This window comes from Lissotriton vulgaris, chromosome 2_1, assembly GCF_964263255.1.
Source record: "Lissotriton vulgaris chromosome 2_1, aLisVul1.2, whole genome shotgun sequence".
Classification (NCBI taxonomy): Eukaryota; Metazoa; Chordata; class Amphibia; order Caudata; family Salamandridae; genus Lissotriton; species Lissotriton vulgaris.
Genome location: NC_141687.1, coordinates 1,641,165,094 through 1,641,186,308, shown reverse-complemented (window position 1 = coordinate 1,641,186,308; position 21,215 = coordinate 1,641,165,094). Strand labels below are relative to the sequence as shown.

Sequence of the window (21,215 nt, the reverse complement as noted above, 5' to 3'; positions counted from 1 at the left end):
CAGACAGAGACACACAGACACACAGACAGACACCAAGGGCAGTTACACACCTTTTAGAGAGCTATTCCAGGAAACTTGCAAAACTAGATTTCGAGTCCCAGAGGCGCTCCTCGTCATCCCATGTACCGCTTAATTCACCGCATAAATGAGTCAACGCCCAGGGCCACCTACCCTGTGGAAATCCTAGCTCCTGCCCCCTTTGCCATTCTTTGGACCACATAATTCACCCCACAAACGAGTCAATGCCAAGAGCCACCTACCATGTGGGAATCCTAGCCCTTGACCTGTTGGCGAGGCTTCAGAAACACCATTAACAACAATCACAAGTGGAGAATAGTTCTAGAAGTAGTAAAGTGGATAGCTTTCCTGACTCACATTTGTGTGTGAAGCCTATTTCCAGTGTATTGCAACACAAAGGAAATGAAATATAATAAAAAAGTATTGTCATTTACAATGCCAATAGATTAAACTCGCTTAAATGCAAGACCTATTGCATTGCAAATGCTTGTTTCTTTGGCCACTTCTAGTTATTTCAGAAAAAGAGCTCTGTGGCGGCAAACGTAGACTCTCCCCTCTTGCCCCAGTCTTGCTCACTGGCCTGCTTTGTCCATCCAGCCTACCAGGGGTACACACTGGCTGTGGAAACGTGCGTACAGACACTTACAGAAAAAGGGGTGCGCACGGACTGTGGAAACGTACATACAGAGTCACTTACAGACACAGGGGCACTCATAGGCTGTGGAAACGTGCACACAGAGACACTCACAGAAACAGAGGAACACAGGGCTGTGGAAACATGCGCACAGAGACATTCACAGGAACGGGGGAACACACGGGCTGTGGAAACGTGCACACAGAGGCGCTCCCAAAAACAGCCGCACATACAGGCTGTGGAAACGTGCATGCAGAGACATTCACAGAAACAAGGGAACACACGGGCTGTGGAGACGTGCACACAGAGGCACTCACAAAAACAGTGGCACATACAGGCTGTGAAACGTACACGCAGAGACATTCACAGAAACAGGGGAAAACACGGGCTGTGGAAACGTGCACACAGAGGCGCTCCCAAAAACAGACGCACATACAGGCTGTGGAAACGTGCATACAGAGACATTCACAGAAACAGGGGAACACACGGGCTGTGGAGACGTGCACACAGAGGCACTCACAAAAACAGTGGCACATACAGGGTGTGGAAACGTACATGCAGAGACATTCACAGAAACAGGGGAACACACGGGCTGTGGAAACGTGCACACAGACACTCACAGAAACCGGGGCCCACAAGGGCCATGGATGGGTTGGATGATGGATTAAACCCGGATCAGTTGACTGGGGGTGAGTGTTTGATTTGCTCAAACGTTCCGTCCATCATCCCCTTTTGTTTTGCTGTGTTCGCCCTAAGTTGGCAGGGTATATTCAGACGTGAGTCCCTTGCTCACTTGAACACTGGATTCAAGATAGCCTGGCTGCTGAGGATTATGAATCCTAAACCGGTCCCAGAATGCTTGTTTCCGGTCCAGGGAAGACATGGCTTGGCAGTTCGGGCTGGACTGTTCCCATGAGGCACAGGGTCAGACTGATTTGCATATGGTCATGTCTGAACTGGGGTGGCGGAGTGAGCTAAAGAATGGTGATGGATTAAACCCAGATCAGTTGACTGGGGGTGAGTGTTTGATTTTCTCAAACGCTCCGTCCATCATCCCCTTTTGTTTTGCTTTGTTCGCCCTAAGTTGGCAGGGTATGCTCAGACGTGAGTCCCTTGCCCACTTGACCACTGGATTCAAGATAGCCTGGCTAATGAGGATTATGAATCCGAAACCGGTCCCAGGATGCTTGTTTCCGGTCCAGGGAAGACACGGCTTGGCAGTTCGGGCTGGACTGTTCCCATGAGGCACAGGGTCAGACTGATTTGCATATGGCCATGTCTGAACTGGGGTGGCTGAGTGAGCTAAAGAATGGTGATGGATTAAACCCAGATCAGTTGACTGGGGGTGAGTGTTTGATTTGCTCAAACGCTCTGTCCATCATCCCCTTTTGTTTTGACATGGAAATGTGCACACAGAGACATTCACAGAAGCAGAGGCACAGACTGTGCTGTGGTACCATGCATTCAGAGCAATCACAGAAACAGGCGCACAAAGGTTGTGGAAACATGCACACAAAGGCACTCATTTTGAAAGAGGCACACACAGTCTGTGGTATCATGCACATTGAGGAACTGAAAGAAACAGGGGCACACTGTCTGTGGAAACATGCAAACAGAGGCACACATTAAAAGAGGCACACATGGTCTGTGGAAACGCACACGGAGGAAATGGACAGTGGGTTTATTCGTAAAGGGATAGTCACAGGAACATGGAACACAGGCTGTAGGTACATACAAACAGAGGCACTCACAGAAACAGGGGCACACACTGTGTGGAAACGTGGACACACAGGCACGCACAGTGAAAGAGGCACACACAGTCAGTGAAAATGTGCACACGGAGGTGCTCAGTGACAGAGGCACACACGGTCTATGGTAAAAACATGATACAAACAGAGAAACTGACAGAAACTGGCACACTGTCTGTGGAAATGTGGACGCAGAGACACCCAGAAACAGGGGCACACACAGTCTGTAGAAACGTGCATACAGAGGCACTCACACAAACGGGGGAACACATGGGCTTTGGAAACACGCGGACAATGGATTCATTCATACAGTGGTAGTCACAGAAACAGGGGCACACACAGGCTGTAGATACGGGCATATTAGAGGCACTCACTGAAACAGGGCCACACAGGGGCAGTCAGAAGAGCAGGTCATCGCAGTCCATCAATGAAAGGCACACCGGGGGTGAGTTTCATCTTTACAGAGGTGAAATCCAAAAATTTAAAATACAATGACTTTCCTGGCAGTCTAACATAGGACAGGGAAGCTAAACAGAGCCACACACGTGATGTGTCCATCACGACCAGTGCTTTAAACGGGGAGGTATTGTCAGAAATAGAGAACCTCCATTTCTATAATTTGTGTGGGAGAGTACCTGCACTTCTCAGAAGTAACTGAGAAAAGGAGTGCCTGCGATGTTATGGTTCCATTTCAAGCACTGATCCCACCATTGTTAAACAAGCACACACGCACAGACACACACACACACACACACACTCACGCAGACAAACACGCACGCACACACACTGCCTTGCCCCCTCTCCGACCCTACTCTCAGACGTTAGTCCTCTTTCTGCCACACTTGCTGAACCACCAGGTCCTCCACCTATCTGTTTATCTGTGCCCTCCATGTGAACTTCCATCTCCCAGGCCCATTAACTCACTCAAGAATGTTACAATATTTATTAACCAGTGAAAGCCGTGTTCCAGAGCTGAAGCGCCAAGGCTGTGGACAGGAAGTAATTACACAACTGATTTAAGTGGAGGACAATTAGGGAAAGTGTGTTATAGGGCAGGATAAAAACGAACAACACACATGGGTCATCAGAGCCCACATAGGACTTGACTTTCTCCATAGTAAAACAGGAAAAAGTTTGGATTTTAGATTATCATCAGTGGGAGGCTTGCTAAAGGGCCTCGCTAAGAAATGGGTAAAAAAGCAAAAAAGCAAAAAAGCTCCAAAAGCCTCCTGAAAAAAAGAATAATGAATATTAGAGACTGATCAAACTAGGAAAACAAGGTCAGGTCAGTAGGCACTGCATGTGATTGCAGACGGGAGAAAACAACAATATTTATTAATTACCGGCCCAGATCTGAAATTACTGATGGTGTCTGTAAAAAACCGGCCGTTGGGAACCCTATTTAACATAAAGCTGTGACAGCCTGAAAGCTCCAAAGATGCCGGCCTGCTTCCTCTATCACGGGCTGAGAAATGTTTCCAATTTGGCGGGCCTACTCATGTGAGTGTGTCCTTGCCGGGGGGGGGGGTCAGGGTTTTTCAACTGGGTGACGCTGACTACCACGTCTCCGTGTCAGAGTGACATTAACCCTGCAATGACGTGCTAGTTAACATCAAGGATAGTGTATAATTATTCTGAGTTAGCTATGCACATACCAAAATGCAGAGCTTTAAGTGGGATAAAAACTTTTGGTGCGCGAGCACCACAGATGAGCGGGGGTATGGAGAGCAGCAGCGGGGCGAACACGTGCTGTTGCGCTTGCTGGCCACTGTCGGGAATGGGCGCTACAAAGGCAGGACATGCGCCCGCCTTTGCCCAATCCTGTGCCGTTTTTTTTAAACCACCCTAAAGCCAATGGCAGGCGGCGAAAGCCTGCTCACATGCACGAGCGTGTGAGCAGCTTTCAGAACCCTGTGACAAGAGGTCTCACGCAGCACGAGCACTGCTGCGTACGGCAATGCTTGGCGCGAGACCTAAAAATGGCATAGCAGCTGCATAATGCTGATAAAATAAGACAAAAACGGTTGTATCTTCACCTGCAGGCACACCCACAGGGTACACCTTCACCAGCAAGATGAACGACTCCCCCACCAGCAAGATGAACAACAGTGTGAACCCCCACCAGCAGTCATCTCCAAAGTGTGCACACTCATCAGCAGTCAAATCCACAGGGTGTTCCTCTCCTAAAAGTCAGTTTCACAGCGCACACCCTCATCAGTAGTCAGACACACAAGGTGAATTCATGCAGTGTGCCCTTCACGAGTCGTATGAAACAATCTTGCCAAAGATGGATCAACAGGGCAAACTCTCCACAGCAGCCAGATCCAAAAGGTGCACCTTCCCAGCATTCAGCCATACATGGTGCCCATCATCAGTGTCGGACTCTCAAGCAGCACCCTGCCAGCAGACACACCAACAAGATGCATCCTCCCAAACAGGCAAACTTCCAGAGTGCTCCCTCACCAGCTGTCAGACCCCCTGGGTTAACCTTCTACAGTCATTAGACTTGCAGAAAATACTCTTACCAGTAGTCAGAGCCATAGGACACACCCTGAACAGACATCAGCCTCATGGGGTACACTTGTGGTGTACTTTCTCCAGAAGTCAGACTATCATGGTGCACCATCAGCTATATTCAGAACCATAGGGTGCACCCTCACCAGTAGTCATAGCTTTCATCCCAGTTGTCGAAATGGATAAGCAGGCGGTTCTCCACCATGTCTGTGATAGTAGCAACACACATGAGTGCTGGGTTCTTCTTGTCCACTGCCTCCAGCTTCATCCCCACTCGGAAACCTGAGGGTGTGACTGGCTGTAAGAGAACGAGATCAAAACAGAAGAATTATCACAACATCGCTAGCCTACACTGTGAGAGAGGGATAAAGGAGAATGTAATTACGTCAGCAGTACAGGAGTATGATCTAATAGAAGACAGCAAAATACTAAGGTAACCATGTCACCAGTAGAATCAAGCCCCAAGGACAAAGGAGTGAATGAATGCTTTACAATGTAGGAAGACCGCCCTGTACCAAGACCAGAGGCTATACACTGCTCTTGTTCAAACATACTTGGTAATGCGGAACAGAACGTAAAGAAAAGGAGCATACTGTGGATGAATGCATCATCTACACATTGCTGATCTTTTAAATCATCAAAAGATTTGTAACTTAGCCACTCTTATGACCTCTAGCTATACCACAGCTGTTAGTCACTGCCTCTGCTCTAGTTGAGGGTTTTCCCCTCCCATTGTACCTCACTTCCCCTTTTTCTTTAAATCCAGCAATAGAGATTACAGCCAAGAAGCATGTTGCAGGCAATCTCCAAGAACACAGCTAATAATGAACTGTGGCTGGCCACTGTACGCATTCTCGGTCTATCCCCTCTGGAACCTCAGTCAGGATAATGAACAAGATAGTATGTAACGAACACGATATTTACCATCTGTAACTCTCTTTTTGGTGGATAAGCTATCCAATATCAGATCCCTCTCCTTTTGAATCCTTCAAGGTGCCAGATTGGATCTGCAAACTACTTCCCCAATTTATCCAATGTACCAGAAGAAGGAGCCATTGAACTCAGCAGTGGCCTCATCCCACCTCTGTAAGTGACAATACTGAGCACAATATACGTGCCACTGCTGAACATGTCTGCAAAATCGCTCTCCACTCCCAGCAAATGCTCTTCCATCAAATGAATGCTGTTGCGGGTAGGCCAATAACAAATTTCCTGAGTTAGAGGGGTGTATGTGCCCCCACACTTCTAGATGTTATACATGTATGTCATGTTGTCTGCCTATATTATTACCAGTTTCCTCTGAATAAGTGTGAGAAATGCTTTCAAGACTAGTCTGATGGCTAAGAGTTCCAAAGAGTTTATGTGGCACCCCTGGTGTTGAGGGGTCCAGTAGCACTGAACAGTCTTGGCACCAGCTCGGCCAGCCTGTCTGATGTTCCCTGTCAAATTGCGTCAAAGTCGTCTTGTTCTGCAAGTTGTTGTTCCTCCCAAGCCCGGGAGGACTGCCTGCCTTTAATAAAGATTCAAGGAATCCTGTGGAGCACCAGAGCTGATCTCCTGCATCGTGCAGGCACACAAAGAACCACAAGGCCTTCGGAATTGCCAAAACCTGACGCCACTATGCATTAATGAAACCGAGCCCCCCATCCCACAACAAAGTGAGCCAAATATATCAGCATGGTCCCCAAAGCCTTAAGAGACAGAGTTCACTTCAATTTCACCCCTTGTGAACTTCCCAATGCAGCCTCCGTTTGCAGGCCCCACTCAACCACGAGTGCTCCCGGACAAAGAAACCTGACATCTCAAAGACCCTTTGCACCAGACTGCCCCGACTCAAGGAGAAGAGACCACCGGTGTCCCCACATCCACTAGCATCGCAAGACTTGAACCTTCTGCTTGGTCCAGACTGACTGGCCTCCCAGTCCAAACCTGCAGCGTGTTTTCCCGCAGACCGGTCCCAAGTGACATCCGATGCTGTATTGCACCACTGCATACGGCCGCCTGAATGCCGTTAGAAGTGACCAGCTGGTGCTGTCTTGGCAAAACACACCAGATGATGGACGGAATGTTCCACATTGGCAAATCATTCACCCCCAGTCACAGATCTGAGATTAATCCATCGTTATTTTGCTCATCACGCCACCCCATTTCAGCCTTGGAGCTTGCCCCATATTCACCTTAAGTCCATGCGATTGGTCTGATAAGTCGCTATACTCTACCTGAATGCCGTACTTGTTTTCCCTCCCATAGGAAAAAATTGCAGCTTCTAAAAAATGCACTGTCGACTTTTTTAACGTAAAAGTATTTCTCTTGAAAAACGAGCTTAACTGATTGTATTGATTCTGGTGCCTAAACATATATAAAGATACGTGCTATCTTCAGAAATTCGTGTGTGTCTCCTCTTGGAGTCATGTGCATCATTTATTGACTATTATGTACACTTGCAGACGTCTAGCACTTCTCTCTGTTAAGCCTAACACTGCATTACCACACTATCCCCTAAAAGAGCACCTTCGGATTGCTAGAGAAAGCCCCTGTCCAATCATTAGGGAATACCTGGACTCTTTGCACGATATACGAAGAGCCAGATTCCTACTTTGGTGGTGCAGAAGTGGGATACAAGACTTGACATCAGCGGTACCACTTGGTTAATAAGCGATTCAATTAAGTAATCCAAAATTGTCACTAGTTAAAGCATTTTTTTCAATTTCAATTTTTTTCTAAATTGTTTAAAACCTAGCTGTTAGGGCCTTGTGTTAAATCCCACTGTAAAATTGTTTAGAAGTTAAAAGGAATTTAAGTAAGTTATGCCCTTTAGAATGAACTTAAGAATGTCTTTTAATTTTTTTAAGTTTTCAACTATTTTAATCCCAAGTGCTTAACACAGGCCCAACAAGAACCTTATGTTGACCCAAAAGCCGCTCTGCCAAGCATGGAAACTTGCCATAGGAACTAGATCAACGAGAGCTTCATCTGCAGAAGTTACTTGCAGAAAATGCTAAGACACTGAAAGAAGAGTAACCCCCTAGGGGAGAAGGAGAAGAGGACCCTCAAGTGGATGGAATAGATGATGATTCCAGCGTTGGTCCTACTAATAGCAACACAAGTGGGAGTACTACTGATAATGCCCCGGATGAATTAGAGAGTGAAGATGCTGTCCTTCAAAAATTAAACCAAGAGGATGGCCTTAGAGGCTAAACTCATAGCAATAGCAAAGGAAAGAGCAGAAATGGGCCTAGGACCCATCTCTGGTGGCAGCAAATAATAAATAGGGAGAAAGAAGAAGCTATTGACCCCTAAAGGGATTGTCCCTAAATAGACAGAGGGTGATGATATTACCAAATGGTTTACAGCCTTTGAGAGGGCCTGTAAGATGAGGCAACTCAACCTAAAGTATTGGGGCTATCTTCTCTGGGAGCTGTTCTCAGAAAAGTGTAGAGATAGGCTCCTGACACTGAATGGGGCAGATGCAGAGTCTTATGACATCATAAAGCACACCCTGATTGAGGGCTTTGGACTCACCACTGAGAAATACAAGATCAAATTTAGTGAGGCTCGAGAAACCCAGAGTCAGATCTGGGTAAATATGCAAGATTATGATGGGCTTTATAATCTTATTATGAAAGAGCATCTGTAGTGTGTGCGAAGCTAGGTTTTAGGTTGCAGCCCCCCCCCCCAACCCCCACACACACACACTTTTTGCCAGACCACTGATGTCCTTTGACTCTATATGCTATGGGCCACTGCCAATCAGGTTCCCAGGGCATGTGTACCTTCCCAAACCTGTACCTTGTGCCCCCAACAGGCACTTTTCTGGCCACATATCAGTCCCTTGTAAAAGATACCATGGGTACCAAGGGCACTATGGCCAGGGAAGGCTTTTAAGGACTGTAGCACTTATTGTGCCACCCTCAGAGGCCCTGTACCTTTACACACACACTGCCATTGCAGGCTGCATGTTTTGGTGCAGAACAAAGTTAAGAGTCGACATGACACACATCTCTGTGTGCCATGCCTACAACCCACTGCCCTGGCAAAGGTCAGCCACCCATCTAGCTGGGTGCAGTATACCAGTGGTGAGGGTACATGTGCAGAAGCCATGTACCCCTACAGTGTCTAGACCAATTCTCAGACATTATAAGTGCAGTAATGCCATTAAGAGTATATGGTGCTGGGAGTCTGTCATTACAAACACTCCACAGCACCATAATGGCTTTACTGAAAACTGGAAAGTTTGGTATCAAACTTCTAAGCACATTAAACCCACACTGACACCAGTGTGGGAATTAATGAAAAATGCACTCAGAGGGTACCTTAGAGTTTCCCCATGAAAAAGACCAACCTCTAGTGGGTTACCTGACAAGTACACACATGTCTTCCACCATGAGACATGTTTCTGGACCCCTGGAGTGGGAGCCTTCGCTCCCTGAGCCCAGAAATAAAACCTTTCCTGGGTGGAGGTGTTCACACCTCCCCGAGGCCAGGAAGAGCCATCTGTGGCAGGAGAGCTTCAATAGGCTTGCTGCCTTTCTAATGCAACCCCCAGCCTCTCCTGCTATCAGGATCTGACCCCCTTCCTGTCTCCCCTCTTTTTCGGCGGGAAGACAGGTGGGACAAATTAGCCAGCCCAGAATGTGTGCCCACCTCTGCCAACCCCACCCCTCTGGTGTCGAGGTGAACCCACTCTTTAGTGCCCACCATCTTGCAGATGGCAAGCATTCTCCAATCAGGATTAGGGATTGTGCCCACTCACCCACGTGGGGTGAGCACACCAAGGGTGTAGTCACCCTGAGGTCAGTAGCCATAGGCAACTGACCTCAAGACCCCTAACACACCAGCTAAATATAGTATTTAGGGGGCAGCCCTGAACCAAGAAGACAGATTCCCGCAACCTACAAAGTAGATGGACAAAAGAAGATGCCCAGCAGAGGAGACTGCAGAGAACAACTGACTTGGCCCCAGACCTACCGGCCCATCTACAGTATACAGAGATCCTGCGCCAAAAGTTGCCTTGTCCTGCAGCCAGTGGCCTCCAGAACCCTGGGAGGACTGACTGCCTTCAACAAAGACCGGATCACCTGTGAACAGCAGCTCTGTTCAAAAGAAACAGCCAAGAAAGACTCCCAGCCTGCTGGGGACAAGTAAACCCGACATCTGGAACCACCACTGCACCCGTCGCCTACGGCCAGAGTTCGAGTGGCCCACCAGTCCCAGCGCGGTCCCCCAGTGCTCCAGAGTCAGAATCCAATGTGGGTTGACCCCTCCTGGACTCTCCAATATCGCCTGCAGCCTCTGCACGGAGATGCCTGGTAAGATGAAATCTGACCTCAAAAGACACCTTTCATCCAGCCGCCCTGCACCCTGGAGAAGAGAACCCTAGGTACACCTAAGTCCCGAGCCCTTCAACTTACCTCTCCAGCTGTTGGTTTCTCACAGAAGTCTTCCTGGATCGAGCCTGCAGGCAAAATCAAAAACCCGCAACTCCCATTGAAAACAGGCCAGCCGACGCCAGAACAGCACCCTGCACCCAGCCACCCCTGCGCTGCTGCAGGTGCACTTTGTGTGCTAAACCGGATCCGCCTTTGCCCTGAATTTAACACCAGGAGCTTTTCTCCCACAACCTTGAGGCCTGGTCGTGATCAGCCACCATCCGGAGGCTCCCTATCCCCCACTGGATAACATTGGGCCTCAGCAGTCTGCACCCGGCCACCCTAGTGCCGCTGAGGGTGCGTTGAGAGTGCATCCTTGACCCTGGGGAAAACCTGGTTCTTACCCCTGAATACCAACTCCCACAATCAAGTACTTACCTGTTAACCAATAACCACATTTTCTCCATAGGAATACATTGACTGTTTTTCCTTGAAATGTGTTCTGTGTGGAGTTTGTTTTGTATGAGAACCTGAAAAACTGCAAACTAAAAACTGCTTTAGTTACCTTTTCTCTAGGAAATGCCCCAGTGTGATAAGACATGGCTTGGCAGTTCGGGCTGGACTGTTCCCATGAGGCACAGGGTCAGACTGATTTGCATATAGCCATGTCTAAACTGGGGTGGCAGAGTGGGCTAAAAAACGGCGATGGATTAAACCCAGATCTTTTGACTGGGTGTGAGTGTTTGATTGATTCAGATGCTCCGTCCATCACCACCCCCTTTTGTACCGCTTTTGGCCGCCATAAGTGTGACAGGGTATGCTCAGGCGTGAGTCCCTTGCTCACTTTGCCACTGGATTCAAGCAAGCCGGGCTGAAGAAGGCTGGAATGCCAGAAACCGGTCCTCGGAAGCTTGTTTCCGGTCCAGGGAAGACATGGCTTGGCAGTTCGGGCTGGACTGTTCCCCTGAGGCACATGGTCAGACTGATTTGCATATAGCCATGTCTAAACTGGGGTGGCAGAGTGGGCTAAAGAACGGTGATGGATTAAACCCAGATCTTTTGACTGGGTGTGAGTGTTTGATTGATTCAGATGCTCCGTCTATCACCACCCCCTTTTGTACCGCTTTTGGCCGCCATAAGTGTGGCAGGGTCTGCTCAGACGTGAGTCCCTTGCTCACTTTGTTACTGGATTCAAGCAAGCCGGGCTGAAGAAGGCTGGAATGCCAGAAACCGGTCCTCGGAAGCTTGTTTCCGGTCCAGGGAAGACATGGCTGGGCAGTTCGGGCTGGACTGTTCCCATGAGGCACAGGGTCAGACTGATTTGCATATAGCCATGTCTAAACTGGGGTGGCATAGTGGGCTAAAGAACGGTGATGGATTAAACCCAGATCTTTTGACTGGGTGTGAGTGTTTGATTGATTCAGATGCTCCGTCCATCACCACCCCCTTTTGTACCGCCAGTGTGATATCTAGGCATATCACACAAAGTAGAAAAGGTAATCTGTAAAGTAACCTAATAGTTATCTCCACTGTATTGAAAGCATTTACAAACTTGTAACAACATAATTTTCATTCAGCTTGCTTATATGGTTCAGCCTGCCTTAAAAAGTACAATTTACACTTGCCTGTACCAGGCTTGCTTGCTTGGTTCTAGAAAATAAATATAACTAAATTATATTTTATGCAAATCAAATTGGTCGGAGTTCAGTCTTTGAGTGTGTAATATCATTTTCTGATTGAGTGAGTAAAAGAAACGCTTAACACTACCCTCTGATAAAGCCTTACTGCTCACCCACCCTATCACAAATAGAGAGTAAGGTGCTATCTACTTTTACCTCCGCCTACCTTTGGGGCCCCACTGGACTCTGTGCACACTATACCTCATTATGGTATAGTATATACAGAGCCAGCTTCCTACATTGAGTAATTGTGTTCCTGAGAAATTACACCAGTACCTAGTAGACCTTGGTCGACTTTCTCCTGAAGAGTTGGGGAAGAAGGCAGACCACTGGGTCAAGAAAATGGTAACCATGACAACTCATAGTGGGGGTGACCAAAAGAAAGGGGTTGGTAAGAGTCCTTTCATGATTTGCTTTATGAGCCTTGTGGAACAGAGAGACAGAGCCTGTGCAGAGTGTCTGTGACTTGAAATTGCAGCAAGGTGAACCTTGACTGATGAGTAAATCAGGCCTGACTTGGCCACAAAGAGGAGATACAGTAAAATCTGTTATGGAGAGGCGTGAAATGGATGTAAGCTGTTTTGCTGACACCAGTGACATAATCTTTTCCACTTTACCTTGTAAGGTTTGTTAGTGGCTTCCGCTCTAGATTTAGAAAGAATGTCTCTGCATTGTTGAGTGATGTTTAACTTGCGAAACTCATGGAATTCAGGAGCCATGTCTGCAAGTGGAGAGAGGCTGTCTCCATGTGGCATATCTGACCCTGATTCAATGTCAAGAGAGATAGCATTAGTGGAAGGAGGATGAGCTCCGAAAACCAGTGCTGTCTGGGCAAATTGGGTGCTATCAGTAGGAGGCGAGAGCATTCCAACTTCATCTTGGTGAAGACTTTGGTAATTAGTGCAAAGGGGGAAAAGCGTATGCATAAATCCCGGTTTATCGAATCAAAAGGGCATTCCCGCACGACCCTGGGAGAGGGTATCAACTGGCGTAGAATTGGCATTCTGTATTGTTGGCTGTTGCAAGGAAGTCCAGTGCTGGTTTCCCTCACAATGAGAATTTCTTGGTCAACTGTTGTTGGTCCAGTTCCCACTCGTGGCAACTATCTTTGGTTCTGCTGAGAGCGTCGCTAGTGGTCTGTCTACTCCAGACATGTGCTCGGCTTTTAAGTATATATTCTGTGAGCCAACCCCACAGCTCTTGGGCTTCTTGAGATAGTGTTAGTGATCAGGTTCCTCCCAGTTTGTTGATATCATACATGCTGGTTATATAGTCAGTACGGACCAGCATGGAGATCTTTGCGATCCTTGGGAGGAAAGCCTGCAAGGTGAGAAAGATGGCCTTAAGCTCCAGGCTGTTGATGTACAGTCTGTTGACCTGCCGACCACCTTCCTTGGATCTAAAGGTCCTATAAATGGCCTCCCAAGCCTTCGATGGAGCATCCGTGGTGATGATGAAATCCTGTACTAATGGTAGGAATGTGAGGCCTTGAGAGAGATGTGGTATGTGAGACCACCATGTGAGTCTGGTCAGCAGTCGAGGAGTAATGGAAATCAATTCTTCCAAAGTCCTTTGTGAGTGGATCCATTGGAGCTGCAGTTCTTCGTGTAACAGTCTCATCTATAGCAAAGCCAACGGGACCAAGTTTATTGCAGAAGGGATCATGCCCAGGCTGTTTTCTTTTAGCTTTTTGAGCCAAGTACACTAGCCTCTCTTGCCTGTCCCGGGAAAGGAAGGCCTTGTTCTGAATTGTGTCTAAATCGGCTCGGAGAAATGTTATAGTGGAGAAGTGTGGCTCACTGGTTAGGGCGGCAGCCTCTGAAGCAGAGATCAGGCCTGGGACCAGGGTTCAAGTCCCGACGCGGCAGGGTCTTGGGCTCAATGTCCACGGACTCGATAATTCTCGCCTCAGCGCCTACTCTAATCATGGGTCCCACACTGCAACTCTGGGCAATAGCTTGCTTAATCTCCACAACGGCCCCAACAACACTGGGATGCCTGGCTTCACCTTGGGGGTGCCCAGGAGGGGCATCCCACAGGGAGAGCCAGGAAGGGTTCCACAGCGCTATACAGCGCCGGGACGCCCAGTAGCTGGGGCAGTTGTGCGCTTTACAAGTATACTACATTTACATTTACATAGTCTGATAGGACTGGTGGAGGACTTTCGACAATTTACAGTGAGGCCCAGTTTTAGAAAAAGCAACAGAAAGGCCTGTATTGCTTTGGGAGCTTGTCCTGGGGTTGAAGCGTTTTCTGTCGCCTAGGTAAGGGAATACATGATGACCTTGTTTCCCTAGTGCAGCTGCTACCGGGGACAGGCACTTGGTAAATATGCAAGGGACAGGCCTGAGGCCAAAGGGAATAACTTTGAATTGGTAATTGGTACCAGCTAACATGAATCGAAGATATTCGAGGAGTTTGGGATGGATGGGGAAATAGAAGTAAGCCTCTTCCAGGTCTAGAAATGTCATGAAGTCTTCGCTGTTGAGATGAAGAATGTCAGAGAGGATGATATCATCTGGAAGGATTGGTTGCAGAGGAATTAGTTGAGCTTTCTGAGATCTGAGATCTAGGATCTCTCTCCACTCTCCTGATTTCATGCTTATAAAGGAAAACCAGGAGTAGAATCCTTTACCTCTTTGAGCAACTGGTACTTTTTCTATTGCTCCCTTGGCAAGCATTAAGAAAGCTTCCTTCCGAGGGGGGGCGTGGCTAGCCGAGCAGCGAGATGGCCGCTCTCTGAGTGAGCTCCGCCGGCTACTTAAACTAATCCTTCATTTATCCTACTCCTGGTGAATGCGGACCCTGGATATCCACAGGGTCGGCGTCTATACCTCAGGTGTACACTCGGCTCGAGTTTGGGGCGCATCGCTAACAATCCTGAGGAGCGGCGGCGATCCCGTCACTGGCCGACCTGCGTGCCCGTTTGCTCCCGGCCGGAAGTGCCGGCCTCTGGGCGTTGCGGAGCACCACAGACCGCGGCTGCGTGGGCCTCCGGGGACCCGGGGACCCGCCGTGCTGAAGCCGGAAATTGTGTAGGCGGGAAGGCTGCGACCGACCGAGGTACCGGTGAGTCCCGGTTATGTAGCTGTTGTGGACTGGCTGCTGAGATCCTGGGCATCGCGGTGGAAGGAGACCGCCCCTGCTCCGACCGAGACTTCAGCAAAGGCGCTGAGCAAAGCGCGGGCTTACACCCAGAGCCGCGGTAAGCAGTCCGGGTACCCGGGGCTTCACTGGGAGGCAGTGACACAGTTTGTACACGTCCCTCGTGGGATGGGAACACAGCGGAGCGGAGCTGCGGGATAGCGGAGGCCGGTCTGAAACCACCCGCTGAGCCACTACTCCGAGACATATCGGCTGCCACCAGTTGAGGTAAACGGAGAGCCGGTTGAACACTATTGCACCCTGCTGACCGGATCCCCGGGTTTTCATTGCACCGCTGGCCCTTACAATTCATTAACCGGCGCACTACCGAACTGCCTCACCACCGGAACTCCGGCGCCCGCCATTTTGGTACTTGGTGCTGTCCTGCTTTCCACGCTGCAGCTCCACAGAAACACTGGGCGGATTTACTGTTGGTACTTTACTCTGGGCCGGAGCATAGCTCTCAGTTCAGTTCAAATAAGCTTTATTCGGCGTTTGGCCATAAAAGCAACATAATAAAATACATACAGGTAAAAAATAACTCAGCATAACATTGCCTGGTTAAAAGAAAAAAGAGATAAGACCCAACTAAAAATAACTAAATAACTAAAAATAGTTTAGCATGTAAGCAGTTATAAATAAAAACCCCAATACACAGAATCCCCCTTTTTCACCCGCTGTTATTGTAATTCGATGCTCGAGGACCAGGGTAAAAGTCATGAAGGTCCCAAATACGAATGGAGCCATCACCAAGTTTTGGCTGAATAGATCGCAAGTAGGGGGCAGTGTTCCTGTCCTTAAACCTAACCAGAATCAAGTCCCCCGGAACATTTTTGGGCAGATGACCAAGCCACCCCACCCTTCTGACGCTCTGTATCCCACCGTCTAGCAGGGAAGGTAATGGTCTATTGTTTTTGAGCCAAAAAATGGCTTTGTTAAGAAGGTCCCGATGCAGTTCACGTTTTCCTGGTCTGAGAGCAGGGACCCCAGAGAGAATGGTGACATAAGGGGCTGCTACGGGGGGTAAATCGATGCAATGTCTTCTATCTGGTGCGATCACAGGAGCTCTTTGTGGGGCATGCTCGTGAATACGGGTGATATTGTGATCACTTTGAGACGATGGTGTAACAGGGGAATCACATGTTTGTAAAATCCTGGGAGCATTGTCCGTAGGCCTTTTGTGGGTATTAGTGGGGGAAGAGCGTATGGGAGTAACAGTGTTTCTAGTCGGTGGATATGACTGTGATACCGTTTTTTCAATCCTGCACAGTCTATCTCCCAAATCATTTATTTTAGCAACCAGTGGGGAGAGCGCAGTATCAAGTAGTCGCTCAATTTGGGCCAGAAGAGACGATTGAAGTGAAGATCGAGACTCAGCCTTGTCCACAGGTGATGAGGCTGTACAGGGTCCGGGTACTGAGGGGCTGCATTTATTGGATGGAGGGAGGGTTGTAACGGGGGAAGCCTGGGGAGACCAGGTAGTTTGGGCAGTGTCTCGAGACACTGTGGGGGGGGATAGAGCATCCGGGATATAGTGTGTGCCACAGAGGGCATTCAGCTCTTCCCAGATGGACATTGAAGAAGAGTGACTGTGTACAGTTATCCTGATGACAGCTATAAGCAGTTCAAGACAATAGGGATGGAGGAAAAGGAGCTTGACTGTACCTTGACCAAAGCTGGAGCCAGGAGTGGTGGCCCGTCCCGTCCTCCTTGTGCCTCTGAGGGCCACAGAGGGCCCGCCCTTTGCCCGGGCTTAGCCCGGCGCGTCCCGCGCGCGTCCTCGCGGGACGAGAGGCGTTCCGCTGTTTAGTAGCGCCCCCGGGCGCAGGCTGTGGTGTCACCGGTGCGCCGGTGAAACTCCGGGGCACCTGGGAAGTGAAGTCCCTGGCCGTTGCCCTCACGGCGCTGCTGGGAGAGCTGGTGTCGGTGTCTTGGCCGTTTCCCTCACGGCGCGGTCTGTGGCCTCTGCTGTCGGGCTTGCCTTGCCCCCCTTGCATAGCTCTCACTTGGGCCGATCGGGAGCACCTTGACGCCAAGTGTCCCATTACACGACCACGCTGTTAAAAGAGACGCGGTAAGGCGCTGCTCCCTCGCTACGCTAGCGGACGCCTCAGAGCCTCGAAGATGGGGAAAAACGAGGCAAGACAGCCCAAAATCAGCTTTGATAACAAGAGGCCCCAAAAGACCCACACGTCAGAGTTGGAGGGCGGCGAACCGTCGTCGCAGGGACCACCGCCGGACATAGACTTCGGGGCGCTTATTATGGAGGTGAGATCCAGCTTGAAGAGCATTGACGCCAAACTTGACAACATGGCTTCGCAGCTGGAGTCTGTGAAAACTAAAGTGGACACCCACGAAACCAGACTGGACTGCCTAGAAAACAGGCAGACTGAATGCTGCGAGTTCCAGACTCAGGCCAAACAGCATATCACGTCCCTGGAGCGGGAAATAGATAATCTTCGCGCCAAGACGGACGATTTGGAAGCGCGTTACAGGAGGTCCAATGTCCGCATTACGGGTATTCCGGAGTCAACAAACATTGGCAAGATGGAGACGTTTGTGTCAGACCTACTACATGAACTATTTGATCCGAATCTATCTCCAGTCTTCACAGTCGAGAGGGCGCACAGATCACTTGGGAAAAAGCCTCCGCCTGGTGCCACACCTCGACCCATCCTTGCTAAATTGATCAACTACCAGGATAGGGACCTCATCCTGCGCTTGGCGAGAGAGAAGGGTAAGATAACGCACCAAGGCAACAACATCTCCTTCTACCCGGACTTTACCCCTCTTGTGCAAGCGGCCCGTAAGGAATTTCTGCCGGCAAAGAAAGTTCTGCTGCAGGCTGGTGTGCCATACTCTCTACTGAAACTGAAGGTACAACACAACAACACCTCGCACTTCTTCACAGACGCTAAATCTGCGCTAAAGTTCGCTAAACATATTTGCGCTGGAGCCAGGAGAAAATCGCCACGGTTGGAGGACGCTGCGGAAACGCCTGAGTGACAATGATTGAAGGGGCTAATGCTGTGGGACTATGCAACTGCACCTTCGCCCCCCTTCGAATCTCGAGGGGACGTCTGAGTTCCCTTGGACACGCAGCTGTTGCGTCTGGACCGAGTAAGTAGGGGGTAAGTTGCTGATGCGCCCTTGGGCGTCAAGCTGAAGCTGCTGACTCCAGGCTCCCTCTGTGACTATGGTTAACTGAGGGTTTCGTGGACCTGGGATGAGGGTTCCGTTGGTAACCAGGAGATCTAACATTTGCTTGTAGCCACCCCGTCCATACGGGGGTGTACGCTGGGCGCACCACGCCTCATGGGGTGCTTCCCATTGTTACCGATGTTGGGGATTTTGCACGCTCTACGTGCTTGCTTTTGGGATATGTCACGACCTGATTGGGGGGTTGCTGAGGGTGGTGGGTGGGGGGGGGGTTATGAAGTTGCAAGTTCTAGTTATTATCTGGTGCAATGTACGACTGAATTGGACTACCTGTTTACGCATTGTGTTGATTGTCGTGATATATGGGCGACCTGCTGGCTATGGGGGGTGGAGGCGATTGGAGATGGATCAGACTCTACTACACCTGCTCGATGGGGGGGATTAAACTTTGGACTTGGAACATTAGAGGCCTCGGGGATTACAAGAAAGCCCGTTCAATGCATGGTATATTGTCAAGGCATAATGTAGATATTTGCTTCCTACAGGAAACTCATCTTAACTCGACCCCTTCGCCCAGATTGAAGAATTCCCGATGGGCTCATGTTTACTCTGCCATTTACTCAAATTATGCAAGGGGTGTTGCTGTACTCATACGCAGGGGGCTGGATTGGCGAGAACACTCTCGCGTGCTTGATGTGGAGGGGCGATATGTTTTACTACACGGTTCCTTGCAGGGGCGGCCTATTGTACTAGCTGCAGTATATGGTCCAAATGTGGACGACCCAGACTTCTTCAGGGGAATTTGGGCGGAAATTGCTTTACTGGACTGTCAGTCGGTAGTGTTGGGAGGTGATTTCAATATTGTACTGAATGATGAAATGGACCGAAGAGGTGTGAGCAGGCCGCCACATGTTAGAGCACGACAGGCAGTCTTAGATGTAATGAATGAAGGTATGCTTTCTGATGTGTGGAGAGCCAGACACCCAGATGCCAAAGTGGGTACTTGCTACACTTGCCACAAAGCGGCCTGGTCCAGATTGGACTTCTGGCTGGTGACTCCTGAGGTTGCAACGTGGGTGTCAACGGTTGAAATTCTAGCCAGGTCACTGTCGGATCACGCCCCGTGCGTTTTGGAATTGCGCCCCCCAGACAACATTCACAGAGCATTCACATGGCGCCTCCCACCACACGCGCTTACAGACCCAGTATTTGTAGAGGAAATTAGAGAAGACATAGTCAAATATTTTGCTGAAAATGCTGGATCAGTCTCGTCTGAGGCCATCGAATGGGACGCCTTCAAGGCAGTGATCAGAGGCCAGTGCATAGCACGGAAGGCGGGAGTCCTGTGTGCCATCAGGGACACGTTAGCTAAACTGGAGGGGGAACTGAGAGACCTAGACACTGCCTTTAGTGCTGACCCATCATTGGAAATTGCTGGGGCTCTGAAAACCAAGCTGCTAGCTTTTAATGAGGAAGCGGAGAGGGAAGTGCGGTTTCTGGGAAAACAGGCAGAGGCGCGCAGGTATGGTGAGGGGGACAGGCCGAGCAGGACCCTGGCTAGGTTGATAGCCCCCCGCACACAATCCAACTACATCCACACCATATATGACAGGGCCGGGAACCTAGCGGTAGGTCAGGAGGCAGTACTGGGCGCCTTCGCGGATTTCTATGCTTCCCTCTACACTTCCAAGCAGCCCACGACACCGACCACATTGCAAGCCTTTCTGGATTCCATAGCCCTCGTATGGTTTAACAATAACCACAGACAATACATGGACCTTACTGTAACTGTCCAGGACATCGCTCAGGTGATTAAAAGCATGCCAGCCAACAAAGCCCCTGGCCCGGATAGCCTGACTACGGCCTTCTATAAAACTTATGTAGATGAGTTGGCGCCGAAACTACATACCGTGTTTGTCGAGGCTCTTGAGTTAAATTCCCTACCAGACTCCATGCGAGAAGCCCTAATAATTACACTCCTAAAACCTGATAAAGACGAGCTACACCTAGACTCCTATAGGCCCCTATCTCTGATAAACGTCGATGCTAAAATCTATGCAAAAGTAATTGCGGATCGACTGCAACCTATGCTGCCTATGATTGCACTCCCCGACCAATCAGGGTTTATCCCTGGCCGTGCAACATCACATAACCTCAGAACCATCTTTTCTGTTCTCCACTACTTGCATCCATCTGTACAGGCGGCGGTGGTGTTCCTGGACGCCACCAAAGCATTTGACTCCCTAGAATGGCCTTATCTGTTTAAAGTTTTGGAAAGGATGGGCTTTAGTCAAAACTTCATGACCTTGATTAAGCTACTGTACACGGAACCTAGAGCTAGGGTGAGTGTCAATGGACTCGTGTCTAAGCCCTTCCGAATCTCCAGGGGGACCAGACAGGGGTGCCCTCTGTCCCCCCTCCTCTTTGCCATTGCAATGGAGCCGCTGGCGGCCCGGATACGGCAGCACCACACTGCAAGGGGAATAGGATTCAGCTCTCGGAGCTTACTAATCTCGTTATACGCGGATGATGTCACCTTATACATAATCAACCCCAAAGACAACATGAATCCACTTCTCCGGGAATTCGTGAGATTTGAGGGACTAGCGGGAGTGTCCATCAACTGGTCTAAATCGGTTGCCTTCCCCTTGACGGAAGAGACTAGTCGCCCGGCTCCAGACTACCCTTTGAGGTGGGAGATGGACGCAGTCAAATATTTGGGAGTCTAGGTCAGTCGGGATGTGCAGGAGTTATGGTCACTAAACTTCGGGAGGGCGGTAGACTGGCTGGAAGGGAAAATCGAGGTCTGGAACTAACTACCCCTTTCCCTAGTCGCAAGGATAGCCTTAGCAAAAATGGTGGTCCTCCCCAAATTCTTGTATTTGTTCGTCAACGTACCGCTGCCAATGACAGCACACTTCCACGCTCGTGTTCGCTCACTATTGCTGAA

The 21,215-nt window shown here is 49.5% G+C and overlaps 1 protein-coding gene across 4 annotated transcripts in view; it reads right to left on the bottom strand.

Moving 5' to 3' along the window:
* Nucleotides 1–21,215, bottom strand: part of L3MBTL3 (L3MBTL histone methyl-lysine binding protein 3) — a 713,216-nt gene that overhangs the window by 251,140 nt on the left and 440,861 nt on the right. For all 4 annotated transcript variants that reach the window (XM_086957521.1, XM_086957523.1, XM_086957520.1 and 1 more), the window contains exon 11: nucleotides 5,061–5,212. In XM_086957521.1, the coding sequence (XP_086813647.1) occupies nucleotides 5,061–5,212 (152 nt within the window). The remainder of the gene's footprint in view (nucleotides 1–5,060; nucleotides 5,213–21,215) is intronic.